General features: G+C 41.3%; 1 protein-coding gene across 2 annotated transcripts in view; it reads right to left on the bottom strand.

The window, feature by feature from the left end:
• Positions 1-568: 568 nt before the first annotated feature.
• Positions 569-15,355, bottom strand: part of ARFGEF3 (ARFGEF family member 3) — a 116,170-nt gene continuing 101,383 nt past the window's right edge. For both annotated transcript variants that reach the window (XM_087817641.1, XM_087817640.1), the window contains 3 exons: positions 13,870-13,991; positions 9,531-10,752; positions 569-8,211 (listed from right to left, as the gene is read on the bottom strand). In XM_087817641.1, the coding sequence (XP_087673767.1) occupies positions 8,020-8,211; positions 9,531-10,752; positions 13,870-13,991 (1,536 nt within the window). In that variant the 3' untranslated portion in view covers positions 569-8,019. The remainder of the gene's footprint in view (positions 8,212-9,530; positions 10,753-13,869; positions 13,992-15,355) is intronic.

Raw genomic sequence — 15,355 nt, 5'->3', positions numbered from 1 at the left:
CCTTCTGTTGGCCAAACAGCAGTTTTCCATGATTCAGGCGTGAGGATCCTTAGGCTTATACTATTAATAGGCTTTTGAGACAGTTATTTTAAAACTGCAATCCAATAAGGTCATAAGATTACAAGTGGTTGTATTATATTTGGAATGTTCCCCTATAATAATCATATTCCTATTAATTGAGGGAATTTGTTATTTGTGAACAAAAGAGAACCGTTTTTTAAATGAATAAATTACACTAGTATCTGCTGATATGAATTTAATATTCATTCTTATGAAAAAACCAAAACAATATTGTAAAATAAGCCCCCCCTTTTTTTTAAAAAAAAGGAAACAATAGTATACACACACACACACACACACATTTCTTCAAATGTATTTTCTAGGCCTGTACCAAATTTTCAGCAGTGACTAGCTCTATGTTACAGAATTCGAAGGGGGGCTCTTCATTCCGAGTTATGAAATGCATGGAAAGGAACCTAGTTCTTTAGGCAGAATTCTGCAAATGTAGTATATTTACATAAATTAATTTGATATATTTATTAGGTAAAACATTGTTCCACACATCAGGTTTTTTAAATGCACTTGAATCTTTATTCTACAACACAAGCAACATAAATACAAGATCTTTTAAAATATTTTCTCTTTAGAATTTTCATTTTCACCTCAGATAAAATGTACACAAAATACACTTGCAAGCTTGCTTACAGAGACCTGTTAAACAACAGATTATATCAAATCAGTTATATCAACATATAAAGGGGGGTGGATTTCAGTTCGCTTTTTTAAATAAGTGTGACCAAACTGACAAAATAATAAGGCGAAACAAAAAACTGCACTTCCTTGACAAGTCCTTTTAAATAAATGAAATGCTTCAAGGCTCCTGGTGAGTAGGGTTGCAGTGATGAATTTTGCACTTTGGAGATGAAATGGTATACTGACTCAAATCATTATGGCTATACCAAGCTTCATTTATTTATAGTTTTCAATGAAAACCAGTCAATTCTTTGGCATAATACAAGAAAGGATAAAAAGACCCTTACCACCCATTGGCTTTATTTAAAGTGGGGAGATGGTAGTAGGGGAACTGCTTATAATGTAATTTAAGTTTAATCCTCTTAGAAAAGCATAAAAATAATCTTGAGTAATAGTCGTTTGGCATGACTAGGGCAATAAATATTTTATTCTTAGCTCCCTCCCCCCACCCGTCCACCAAAACACAAATCAAGAAGCAAAAACAAACAAATCAGCCTTTCCCTCTAGGCACCTCCTGCCCCTATCACGCCATACCCGTATATTCTACCACGTGGTTTCAGTGGAGTTGAAACCAAAACATCAAAAGCATTTCTCTTTGTCCAGCTTTGCCTATTTAGTAGGACACTTATTTTTATTAGAGAAAACCACTTCCAACAAAAATCAAGAAGAATGAACAGCAGAGGGAGGAATACAAAATAGCCTGCGCATATCACGAGGTAGCCATGGATGACCATGGGCAGCTGGTAGTGGCAGGGCTGGAGCTTCCCTAACATTCAGGGAAAACATATTTTATGTGGTGGTTCCAGAGACTGGCTTTGAGATCTCCCCCTCCCCTTTTGGCACCAGTCAGTAAAATAAATTAAAAATAAATTATTCCTAGAGATTAATTTTAAAATTTAATTTGAAAATAAATTATTCTTAAAAGAATTAAATTCATATATATTTTCCAAAAAAGGTTACAGAAAACAAAAGTAAAATGAATAAAAGAACTTTATTTCCATCCAAAGGGAACACTGAAGTTTCCATTTGAATCCTTGATACCACTAACTCTTTGTAATGCTTTCTCATCTCATTAATGCTAGTAAACATACTCATTACTTTCTATTCAAACAAAAGAATAAAGTAATTTAAATGGTATCAGGGTATTTAAGATGTAGTTAGAGAAACTTTATTACAACAGTAAGAATTATGTATAATTAATATAGTTTACACACAGGCGATGACTTTAAGGTACTTATTTTTTTTCCTCCTGAATTATTCCCTCTATGTTCCTTTTTTTTTCCCATGTAAAAAGAATTTCCAAAGCTAATTAATTGAATAAAGAGTTAATTGCTAAACTAAGGCGCCAGCATCTTTGAGCTAACATGGTATCACTGTATTCCCAGCGCATACTAATGCATTTTCACATTCCTCCTATCACCTGGAAGATGAAATAATGAATATGGCCTCTCTTGTGCAGATCTGGGTGCAAACCCAACATATTGACTGAGAAGTCTTTAAAACAGGCACATACACTGCTCAAAAGGGAGTTGGTTATGTTTGGAAATTTCCATGAAGCCATTTGGTAGACTGTTTGCAGATCTACAGGAAATTAAAATATTAATTTACACCAGACAAGTGAAAGATGAAGGTACATCATGTAGTGTAATGTCATCTTGAAGTGCTGACATTATGGTGACTAATGAGGGAGATAAAAACTACTGGCAAGCAAGCAGCTACTCAACAACATCTGGAAGCCAGGAGCCAAGGTTATAAGGGAGTCGACATGGAAACACCTCATTAGAGTTGTATGGACAGGAGAAATGCAAACACCACATACTTAAACTTAAAATCACCTCAGTACAAGTCAAAGGGCCAACAGGATACAAATAATCACCCACAGAGTCAATGTTTCTAAATACAGAGACGAGAAGCTTACACTGATCTCACTGTTCCATAGAACTTATACATTCATTGTCCTCTAGCTTGTAAAAAAACAACTGTTGGTATAATAAACCATGGAAACTGGGAAGATTGAGCAGGAATGCTGTAGAGAATCCAATCCCAAGCTGTCTGCCCAAGGTTGAGTTCAGTTTTTCTCTAGAGCTTGATAAGTCAAGCTGATCTTAAAAGAGTTGGAAATTTTTTCAAGATAGTGATTCTCAAAGTGTGGTCCCCAGACCAGCAGCATTGGGCTCCCCTAGGAACGTGTTAGAAATGCAGACTTCCAGGCCTACTGGATCAGAAAACTCTGGGCCTGGGCTCGGCAATCTGTGTTTTAACCAGCCCTCCAGGTGATGCTGATGGGTGCTGATGTCTGAGAACCACTACTCTAAAGTCAGAAGGTACTAGACAGCCATGACTTAAACCTTCGGGAGAACTAACAGTACAAACAATTCCTGGTGGTTGAACAGGCTGGAAGGACCCTAACTGGATGGGATTCACCAGCAGTCAACTGCAGTTTTGTCACTAAGATGGTCAGCCAGTCTCTCCTTGGAACTGCCTTGCATTTGTACACGAAGAAGAACGTTGTGTGTGGCACTAGTGGAGTGGTGGTGGCTTTTCCTCAGTTAATAAGTGGTGCCACTGTTTATAAAGACATCGAGCACTGTTCTCAACTGAGTTTCTCTTAAACTATCCCAGGAGATTCTCTCTTTTTCTTTTTGGTCTGTCTTCCCTGAAGTAATAATTGTGTTTCAGAAACCTATATGGTGTCTAGTCCAACACTTTATTAGTTACTTCCACGTCAAATACAAACATTACAATACAAGACGATCTTGCAGACAAACACTTTTCTAGATTGGTCCACTAACGAATGAGGAGAACAGAGTTTGTTTTTTTTTTGTTTTGGATGAGGCATAATTATAAATGGTTTCTTCACCAATTTCATAAGTCTTGTCCAACAACAAGCTCATATTTCCAATAAAAAGTGCTTTAAAATAGTCTCTTGTGTTTTAAGGCCACACTAAATCTCACTAGGATCACCTAAGCGGTGCCCAAGCACACGTAAGTTCTGAATTTGCTTTCTGCCCGTTTCCCGGTCTGCAGAGTAAGGAGGGATATTTAGGTGTCATGCACACGGTTACTGTGGGTATTGATCTGATGCCCTCGGTACCTGAATCTTTAAATGATTTTGCCTACCCAGTGCTTCCTCTTTCCAGTGTGCGTTTGAAAATGGTTAGCATTTATTTTGCATATTCTCAAACTTAGATGACGACCTACAAATTTAGTTCTGTATACTTCCCAGGGAAGCAGATAGAGAGGCACTGTTGGCTACGGGGCACTCCGAGTGATTAAATGGTAATCGAAAAAGGTCCGCAATTTGTGCATGTCGTTCCAGAAGCAGACTGCCATGTTTTTCCTGCTAAACAGCTGGCCATGAACAATATTATTCCATCATTTCCACCTAATTGGCAGGTTTTCTAAATTACTACTGAAGGTCTGGTTTCAGGTTAAAGTTCAGATTTTGTTTATTTTTGAACACTCAAAATACTGTCACATATGATCTTTCTGTGTATAAACACGATCCTTTTCTTAGCCCTTTTAGAAAAATCCCCATAACATTATGGATCTGGGAGATCAATCAAGTGTTTTTAACTCACTTTAACTGTTTAATGCCTTGAGACACTGAAACGTTTCCTTGGTGCAGCTGGAGCACAGCGTAGTATCTAGAGCATGGCCTTTGAAATCAGGGAGACTTCCTGCCTCCAACTTTGCCATTTACTGGTTATCTTGGGCAAATTTCTTAACCTCTCTGGGTCTCTGTCCTCCTCTTAAAAAATGAGGAGACCAATACCTGCTTCACAAGGTTACTGTGAAAATAAAATATGGTAATGTAGGTAAATGTACATTCACAGTGGCACTCGACAAATGTCACCTCCTCCCTGCTGTTTGTAACTTCCTGCTATTGTCATCAGCTCCAAACAGTTAGTTTGGAGGGCCCAACATGATGTTCCTTTCTGAGAAAAAACCTTCCTCTATAAGCAGTATTGTGATGTATTTGGGGGAAGTCAAAGGTATCTACTATGTAATTGCAGTTAAGGCTCTATCACTCTTTCGAATGACTCTGTATAAGCCTTCTCCTTGATGCAACAAGAACCAAAAGCCTAGTGGTATTGTTATAAAGAAGTTTCCATGGAAAGGTACTTTTGAACTCTGTTACCATTTTTCATATCTGATTGAAAATATGTTGAGCTGTTATGCATGTTAGCATCAGCCTCGGCTAGTCATTCAATAGTCTAAAAATGGTAAAAGGTGCCTAGTTTCGTACTGATGGAGAAGGCGAGAGAATAATCTCATGGGGAGAGGGCACGAGATGGTACAGAGAGGCAGCCCAAGCATCTTTAAAAGCTGGTCAGGGGATGCAAGAACTAGGAGAGGTCCTATGAACACTCCATAGCCCTCCATCAAATCGGTGCCCTCATGGCACGGAGAAGTCTGAAGAGTGTGATATCCTGGGCCGAGCTGTTCCATCAGGAATCTTGCACACTGAGTTTTCCAGGTGTTCATGATGTGCACTTTACCAAAATATTAGAGAAAGAGAGCCAGTCTTTCTCGTCAAATCTTTGGCAGTAAATACCGGCAACTAAAAGCTACGTGCAAAACCTTATTCTGCCTAGATCTGTAAATATGTGGTGACTGTTTGAACTGCAAAGGCCACCTTGACCTTGGTCTTTCGGAGACCTTGGGGAAAGGCAGAAACTGAGACACTGGAGGAGCGGGAGGGGCTCCCTGGCCAGTCTGGGAAGGGACCCGTGTCTGCCTTTACCGAGGCTTCCTAATGATCTTTTCTTTTCCACCCCGGGAGGATTCAGCTGATTTCATTGTCACTTGAAGTCCTGCTCATTAGAGATTACTGGCATGAAGCAACGTCATTTCTGAAAAATGCAAATACCTCTGGGAAGTGTTGCTGTGACAGTTAATTTTCTGGTTGAACTCTGACGTGGATGCCAAGCAGAGTACGCTGGGAATGAAGGTGGGCTGAAGACAATGTGGGTCCAGGCAGACTACAGAAAAAGTGACAGGCAGGAGGGGACCAAAACCTCTTAAAAAATATAGGCACAGAGCTCTGTGTATTCTCTCATTTCTCCACTCTTGGTACCCACAATCAGGTGAGTCCCAGAGCAGTGTTTGGATAGAGTACGAGGCAAACTTAATTTCATATTCTGGGTCCCAGAATAGAGAATCTGGTGGGAGAATGAATTGTGACTTTTAAATAATTAGTGAACATACTCTGGAACATGGCATTCATAAGTTGAGACTAGCTTCCTTTGAATTTTTATACTTTATAGAAGGTTGCAACATATAAACATTTTGTAATTACTCTACAGAAGTTTTTTCCCCCCAGTAAATTCTGTAGTACTCACAGGAGAACTGAACTTAAGACAAGCTATAAAAAGAAACAGAACAACCATGGTGTACTACTTTTGTAAAAAAAAAAAAAAAAAAAGTACCTAACTTTCCATTCTACTTACAAAATATAAAAATTCAAAAGCACACACACAGCTCATTGCTATCCCAACAATTCACTGCTTGTTCTGATCACATGGTTGATCTGTTTCTAAACTCAAGTTATTATCCGATGAGTAAAATCTGAAGGCAAAGAGAGTGCTTTATAGCACTGAAAAAATGTCTTCTGGATTCTGTGGTGATCTTAGGTGGTGTATCGAAAGATACAATCCCTTCTTTTAGATTGCCTAAATAAATCTGCTCTGTCTTCCTATTAACCTTGTAGATAAGCTTACATAGTCTCAAGGAAGACAAAGTTTACAAATACCAGCACTGAGTAGAGTTGTCCATTTCAAATCCTTACTTCAATATCGAAACATTGATGTTCTCTTTTTAAAAGATGACATTATGAATGTATTTTTAGGGGCTAGAAAAATTATAATGTATGTCATAGCAACTAAACTCCACTTTCTAGAATATATATGAATGCGCTTGACTGAGTTTCAATCATTATTATTACAATTGAAGAAATATTAAATATACTATACATAGTAAGATAGAGGTTCCAGATTAATTTTCTAGTAGTATTTAAGAAAAGAAATATCCACTTAAAATATTAGTCTGAATAAAAGAACCTCAGGCATGGGGTAAACTGACTTGCTAGAAAGGAGAACTATTTTAAATTGAAAAACTTAATTTCTTGGATTTCATTGTTATCCCTTCCCCTTTAGTTTTCTTCGGAGACTAGAGCTTATGTAACTGACACCGTAATTTCATATGGTTGCTGCGTAACAGCTGAAGATTAAAATGATTTCATCATCATGTCCTTTCCCACCCCTTCCAGCTGTGTCCCTACCCCACACTTCCTGCCCCTTCCCTGAGAAGTCTGCTCACTGAACGGAGGACTCTCATTCCTTTCCTCCAAGGGTGTTGCATTTTAATGTGTTTTTTTTTCTTAAAAACCAAACGTTATAATTTATGTTCAGATAACTGTAGAGCATAGAAATGTCTGTGCAACAAGGGACTAAGGCACCATTTTTTTCTTTCCCTTTTCTTTTCTGCCTTGGGAGCAAAAGCAAAGATTAATGGGACCGCCCAGGTGGCTGTCCACCTTCTATCTCAGCAATACCTGTATCAGCAAATATCACTGGGCACTGGGTGTCAAAGGCCGCCATGACACAGACGGAAACCTCTGCCAGGAAAGCGTTTTCTTCCATTAGAAACAGGGAAATAAAGGCACGACAGTACCTTACACAAAGAAGCTGGTGAGTACCAACCAGAAAATCTTGACAACTTAGGACAATGTTGAAATGTTTGGGAATATTTTACAGAGAAAGTCATCTTTTTCTTGATTATGACACCTTAAAAAAGATACTTTTCTAGCTGTTCTCCACCAAATGCGATCATGATATAAATCTTTCTCCAATGAATAATGTTTGGTATTGGATGTCTGAGTGTTTCTACATCAGCTTGACTTACCAGTAGGTATTTTCTTAGCGATTGCATTAAAAAAAAAAAAAAAAAATCAAATGGATCAGTGTAGAGTTTTCAAAGGAACGGTCTTTGAAGAGGGACCCATTTGGCAATAACATTGTAGGTAAAAGCACTGGGAAATAAACTTCAAGATTTAGGAATGTGTCAAGGAATGAAGAATCTCTTGAAATGATGAGCAAAATCAGAGTATCACTTGTGTCATCTAGAGGCAGCCTTAGCATCCAGAACGGCCCCAAAGCTGACCAGCGAGGGAGCGGCTCTGGCTCTCTGAGCCTCTCGTTTCAGCGGGGCTGACTGGCAGGCGGCACCCTCTAACCCTCGCTGCTGAACTCCGACGTGAGTCCCCTACACTATGATGTCGTAGACGCGGCCCACTCTGCCGAGCCACTCTCTCACGGCCTGGCGAACTCTGATGTCCGTCACATGGCAGGTCAGCTGGCTGATGCACGGGAACACCGCTGGCTGGAGGGCCGTGAAGGTCGGGTCTGGAAGGATCTGAATCTGATTGAGGACTGTTAGCACCATGTTGGTCCACGCCTAAGGGAAAGGATTTACGAGAGTTATCGGCTTTCTCCTGTGGTTCCGTTTGAATTCTCAGGAGTGGCTAACCCTGACAATTTGCAAATGAGTTTTCTCAGGCTTTTAGGCTGTAATAAATTAGTCTTTACTAATAAATTGTCATTTTAACTTCATATACACAGGGACTTACCTAACAGTACAAGTACTTTATTTTCAGCTTTCATAAACTACACAAATCTTATTTACTCCTCAGTTTTAAAAACTCTTTTGTTTTTCATAATGAGATTTCCATAGGATGTATAACGCTTTTAATCAGCAGTCACTCTAATAATGCCTAGAAAACTGGGAATAGGTCTACTTTAATTTAGGATAACTTTTAAAATCATAAGCAAATCGCCAAGATATGAAAAACAATTATTAAGATATGTTATTTGTTGAGAAGGTATCTGCTAAAGAATAATCATACATCACAGTTTGATTGGACTTTTGCAAATCTAGTCTATGGTTTTTGTGGATTCTGAATTATGAAGTTGAGTTCTATGTTCAAGATACTTTAGAGGAAAACAACGCATCTTGCAAGGGATTCATACTAATTTTAAATGTAGTCATTCAAAGAATACATTATAGTCCATGGGATCCTAGGGCCCAGGACAGTCTTACTATTATTATGCCTGTGGCAGGAATCCAAAATTTAAGGAAAACATCAGATTATTTTTAAAGGGCTCTCTATGGCTCCAGATCCCACTATTCCCCTCCCCCCCATCTCATCTATTCTTAAATTGAACAAAACAGCACCAACGGTGTTTTCCCTTCAAGCTCATTTTTTGATGTACGGCGGGATTACGAATATTAAATACAGGAAGGACCAGGCACACTCACAGCCCTCTGGAGAATGACAATTTGTATGTGCTCCGGGTGGGTCAGAAAAACCTGAGATGCAAACAATTCATTGGTTTAACCACCGAGTACTGTGCGCTTTCCCTTTCTCCTTTAATGCTTCATCACTACAGAATTTCCTGAGACTCGGGACTCCGTGCCAGCTAAAGCACACCCATTTCGTAAGCTTTAGCTTCATCTTATTTCTCAGTAATATTTGTTTTAACCCACAAAAACGATGCCTGAAATGATCTAATGGTAACACGTCGGTTTCACAGCGACACCCCGATGCAGGCGGACCCTGCGTCTTAGTCTCAGGCAGCCCTGGGACTCTGCGGGGGAGGCGGGTCTCCTACTGCTGTCAGTCAAACTCCCGGAGGGGGCGTGTCCATCCCTGGAAACCCAGCCTGCCCCGCGCCCGGGAAAGCGCCCCGCCCCGCCCGGCGGCGCGCGCACCCCACCTGGATCTGCGCCTCGGCGTCGCGCGCGGAGACGCTCCGGGAGCTGCCGGTGGAGCCCGAGCGCGGCCGCTTCTCCTGGCGCAGCAGCTCGGGGCCCGCGCTGAAGGAGTGCCGCATCTGTCCCTGGTCTATCAAGTGCTGGGGCCGCTGAAGCAGCGGCGAGTCTTGGCCCCGGGGGCCCAGGGGCTCCCCCTTCTTCTCCACTTTGACCTCTTTGGGGAACGCGGGCAGGTTGTGCTGCTGTTTCCTCTTTTTGTATTCCGTCATCAACTTGGAGATGGTCTTGTCGGCCGCCATGTTGTAGATTTTGTTGCCCGCGCTCTCCCACCACTCCTTCTTCCGGCCGGGGTCCTTCTTGTCCACCTTGGGGCTCGGGGGCAGCATCGGCGCGTCCCCGCCGGCCCCCCTCAGGCTCAGGGGCTCGCCGGCGTGATCCCGACTCTGACTCCGGTCGTCCTCGGAAGGGGTGTCTTTCCCCGAGAAGCCCCCGGTGGACGGCGTGGAGGACTCGGACGGGAAGGAGGGCAGGGTAAAGAAGGGGTCGCTCCGGAAGGCGGGCGCCTCCTCCAGGCCGCTCTCCAGGTCCAGGTGCATCTGGATGTAGTTGTTGCACAGCTCCATGCACAGCTTGTGAAGCCTCTTGACCAGCCACACCCAGTCGGCGTTGCTGACGGGCTGGACGCTGAGGGACGGCATCCGCGCCCGCCACTGCCTCTTCTCCTTGCCCCGCGGGGGGCTCACCTGGGCCGTCTCCTCGAAGATGTCTTCATCTTCCGACGAACACTGCTGGGACGAATCGGTGCTCCTCTCCTCGTCCTCGAAAAGGACCTTCTTCACCTGCTCGGCAGTGATGGTTTCTTGATTGGTGAGCACCGCACAGACCAGCGCGTGGAAGTAGATGTTGAAGCTCATGGCGGACTGGCGGTAGAGGTTGGCGGCGCCGCCGATGCCGGACACTTTCTTCAGCAGGCACTTCAGCCCCGGGCTGGTGTCGAACTCCCTGGCCGTCCGGTAGGAGTCCAGCAGCAGGTCGAAGATGACGGCCAGGTTCTGCATGGAGATGTATCTGAGGAAGCCGGCCAGCTTGGCTTCCGGCACTTGGAGGGTCTTCTCCTCCCCCGGAGAGGGGCCTTTGACAAACTCTTCTAACAAGATGTCATATAAGTTCTGGAGTAACACCTGATGAGACAGTAGGCTCACCACAATTTCCCTGAAAGAAACACTTTGAAGGAAGGGAAAGGGATCGATTAGTAGCCTTCTGCCTTATGTGAGATATTTTTTAAGTGTTAACACATTTCAAAACGACATACGCAAAATTATAAACTAAATTACGTGTATTTTAATGCCTCCCTTTGAAAAGGGCATTACACAAAAACCATTTTCATCATAAATGGCATTCCTGACACTTTTCAAAATCTAGGATCTATACAATTAAGTTATGATACTGATTAACAGTTATCTGCAAGCCTTAGAAAAATAGTAGAAGATATTCCATTTGACACTTTAGGATGTGAAACTGCTAACTGCATGTGAGAGGGACAGAAAATCCCCTTACTTTAGGTTCAGGCTAAATAAGAAAACAGTGGACAAAGAAGCAATGGTGGAGAGATCAAAATTTCAGAAAGATATCCAAAAGTGAAGTAACTGTATATAGATATACAACTCTTAGTCATCCACGCTGGTCAGAGACAGGAAAGATCTGAAGCAAACAAAAGTCTACAGATAATCTTTCCATTTGTGGTAGCCAGGTGTTTCAACCTGGTTCTTGGCACACCCTTTAAGAAGGGGGCTATGAAGCACTGAAACCTACATCTTCCTTTTCTGCTTCTGATGCAAAGTGCAAAGGAGAGCAAGTTGGGGGATTAGATAATTGAGAATTAGCTGCAAAACAAGTGGCTGATTTAAGTCAGTATCAGAGATAAACAGATTCACAGTTTAAGGTCCAGCTGACCCTTGAATGACCGGTTTGGAGTCTGCAGGTAGACTTACCCATGGATTTTTTTCAATAAATACTGTAAATGTATTTTCCTTATGATTTTCTCAATAACACTTCCTTTTCTCTGGCTTTATTGTAAGAATACAGTACATAATACATATAGCATGCAAAATATGTGTTACTCAACTGTTTATATTATCAGTAAGGCTTCTGGTCAACAGTAGGCCATTTGTAGTTAAATTTGGGGGGAGTTAAGTGCAGATTTTTGACTATGTGGGGGTTGTCATCCCTAACCCGTATTGTTCAAGGATCAACTATACAACGTAAAGCTCCATTACAATTATGTGAATTCTGTCAAACTGACTTAAAAACAAAACCCAGATTTCTCTTAAGTGTTGTAATTTGGATTTAATTAATTTATTTTTTCCCCATGGGCGATTTCAACATGGACCTTTGAGAATGTAACTGACCAGCAAGAACTGTCCCTGCATCAAATCCAAGAATGTAAAATATTTAAAGAAGGTTAGGGAATGCTTTTGGGCACAATGGCCACTGCTAAAAAATTTAGTATGCTTTTTGTGTTTTACTTAATTTCACTGAGAGGCTAACTGTCCATTAAAAGTACTAAGTAAACTGATGAATCATGCTGATATATTTTAAAATCTTAACCTTTTAAAACCTTTAAACCAATTGCATAGAAATATTGGGCTATTGTTTTTTTTCCTGTTTCATTTATAATATGAATTTAGCCTATTCCTTCCCCATTTTTCCTACTTTTTGCAAGAATAATTGGTTGGAAGGAAACTAGAAATAATAATAAAAGGAAAACAGGTAGGAAAAGAATTGGAATTCTGAAATAGATCAATGCTGCAAAGATACGAAAAGGAGTATACAACATTTGGTGCACACAGATAAAAATGAGTGACTGGCAGTAAAGGGAAACCAGGCATAGAACTGGGGAGGAGCAAGCGGGGTATTGGTAAAACTCTATTCCTGAAGGTGGCTTACAGCTCATAGTTATTTTAGTTTTTATTTATTCTTTATAACTTTTGAGCCTTCCTCATCTTCTTTTGTATGTACTACACACTTGACTAAAAAAATTGTGCCTGGGAATTTCACTGAAATGGTTGCATTAATCAAATGGCCGTACTAAGCAGCTCACTTTTGGACAATCACACACTCTCCCAGAAATGGAAATGGTTTCGATTCTGGCTCCCCCACTTCACAGCTATGTGACTCTGGAGAAGTGACCCAGTCTCTCTGAATATCTCCTCAGAGATCAATGGGAGTGGAAATATCTAGCCACTATACTTCACATATTGTGCTCAAATAGTTATCATCATTACTTGTAGTTTGTTGCAAGTTTAAAAATGGAAAACTTGAGTCACTGCCTTCATCTTCAAGAAGAGTTTCTAGGCAGGATGGTAGGACAGGCACACCTCATTTTATTGCACTTCACAAGTGTTGTGATTTTTAACAAATTGAAGGCAAGATTCTCTACCAGCAAAAAAGATTACGCCTTGCTTTTTTGTGCTACTCACTTTATTGCGATGGTGTGGAACTTACCCTGCAATATCTGTGAGCTATGCTTGTACTTAAAAAGAGCAAGTTTCTTGTGGCAGGGCACAGGTCTTTTTGTGTCTCTCTCAGTGATACAATATGAATCACACATCAAATTACATATTATAACTTTTTTAAAAATAATTGTATGATGCTATAGACACACTGAGTTGTGACCCCCACCCCCACATTCACATGTTGAGTCCTAACCCACAGTACCTCAGAATGTGACTACCTTTGGAGAAAGGTCTTTAAAGAAATAATTAGGTTAAGACAGGAGGTCATGAGGGTGACCTCCTAATCCAATATGACTGAGGAGATCAGGACACAGGTACAGAGGAAAGAGCACGTGAAGACACAGGGAGAAAACATCCATCTAGAAACACAAAAGAAACCAACCCTGGTGCCACTTCAATCTCCGACTTCCAGCCTCCAGGACTGTGAGAAATAAATTCTGTTGTTTAAGCCAACCACTCTATGGTACTTCGTTGTGGCAGCCCTAGCAAACTAATACATCTGAAATGTGGGAAATATGGTTAAAAGGCTAATAATTTTGTATGACAACCTTTGCTAAATGACTGCAAATATAGGATTCCCCCCCCAAAAGTGTGTGTGTGTATGTGTGTGTATATATATACACATTTATTTTTTGATAGCTAAATTGATGTTTCTTTTCAGATTTAACCCGTTGGAATTAACAATTATTCAAAGTGTGTATACATTTTTTGGGACACCCTGTACTTCAGTATTCTTAGAGAAAGCTGGGATCACAATGAGCAAGGACGGGTCTGAATGAACTTTCCTATTCGTGAGCCTCGCATGTGTTTAAACTTCACTGCTTACCTTTTCTTGGTGTGTCCATTTGGCTTTTCATCAGGAGGCAGCTCAATAATGAGCTGACAGGACTGCGCATGGTCGAAGTTGTTTGGAGTCTTTGGTGAGCACTGGGTGTCCAACATAAACACCTGTACGAGTACACAAAGGCACAGTTCAGAGCTCCAGGATGGTCCACCTGACTCCAGAGGTTAGCTGGCTGCCCATGGCCAGGTGCTTATTTCTACTCATTTTCTCACCTATGAAGTGAGGTTGATAATGGTTTCCTGCCTGGTATATTTGTCGAGAGAATTAAATTAATTAACACGTGTGTAGTACGTAGGCAAAGCATGAGAAGAGCAAATAAATATTCAATAAGTGCTAGCTGCTGACACTAATAATGCTACTACTTCTAGCACGTGATAATTCATCACACTCCTAAGGGCAGGCGCTGATGTTTAATATTAATTTAAAGTAAATAAAGAGAGGCTGTGCTTGTAAAAGATCTCTGTGACCTCTGGTATCATATTCTGCCCAACACAGAAAAATAAAAGAAGTTAATCAGGACTCCTCGGGCTGTCTAGTAGAGTAGCATGGCCACGTCTCTGGTCCTGACAGGAGAAGTGACTAAGAGAAGACTAACCACTGCTTGGATTCTGAGCCACGGAATTTCACTTTACATGATTTAACTACCTTCGCTGCTTCCCTCTGAAAGTACGAGTACGTCTAAGGAACTTTTTCTTTCCACGTTTGTAAGAATGATGAGATTACTGAATACTGGGTTATGTGCAGAGTGAACACAGGAGGAAGGTTTGGGACTGAGGAAGAAAGAAATAATAGGGAGCGAAAGATTCACTAAGTATTGGGGAGTGAAAGATTCTCTGCTGTTCTTTGCCATGCACGATCTACTTCAGAGGATTCCACCGGCACCTTCACAGTCTCACTGTGTGGTGGGATGTGGCTGAAGAGACCACGGGATGCACATAGGAAAATTCTTTACTTAGCCAGGTGTGATGGCTTCCTATGTGGAGGAGCCACCCCTTTGGGGGACCACCCTTTTGGCTTCTCTGTTATCATTCCTAGCCAGACTTACTTTTGACATGCGCCAGAAGAAAAAGTGCACAGTCAAACCTGCATGGTTAAGTACATTTTAATTTTACTGATCAGTCAAATTCAACTCAAATTTATTAAGAAACCTGTCAATGTTAAGCTCTGTCCTCTGTATGGGAGAAGAGAAAAATATGGAATAAGTTTGCCATCCTTAGGCACTCACAGTCCAGCAGGAAGAACAATATTTAAGCAAATACTTAGAAGTGGTCCAAGCAAATCAAGCTGCATATGAAGGGCATGGCCAGGTGGGAAAGGACTCTGTTTGATCTGGGCCCTGCAGGATGCAACAAACAAGAGATGGCGGGGAGAACCATAATGCTGGGAGGACCAGAAGTTTCCGGTAAAGGACAGTCCTGGCAAGAGGTCAGAGACAGCAGGCATAGGTCCCTAAGGGAATGAAAGGCAG

This window comes from Miniopterus natalensis, chromosome 5 (assembly GCF_054644295.1).
Source record: "Miniopterus natalensis isolate mMinNat1 chromosome 5, mMinNat1.hap1, whole genome shotgun sequence".
NCBI classification, from domain to species: Eukaryota; Metazoa; Chordata; class Mammalia; order Chiroptera; family Miniopteridae; genus Miniopterus; species Miniopterus natalensis.
Note: the sequence above shows the minus strand (reverse complement) of the source record. Positions and strands in the feature narration are given on the sequence as shown.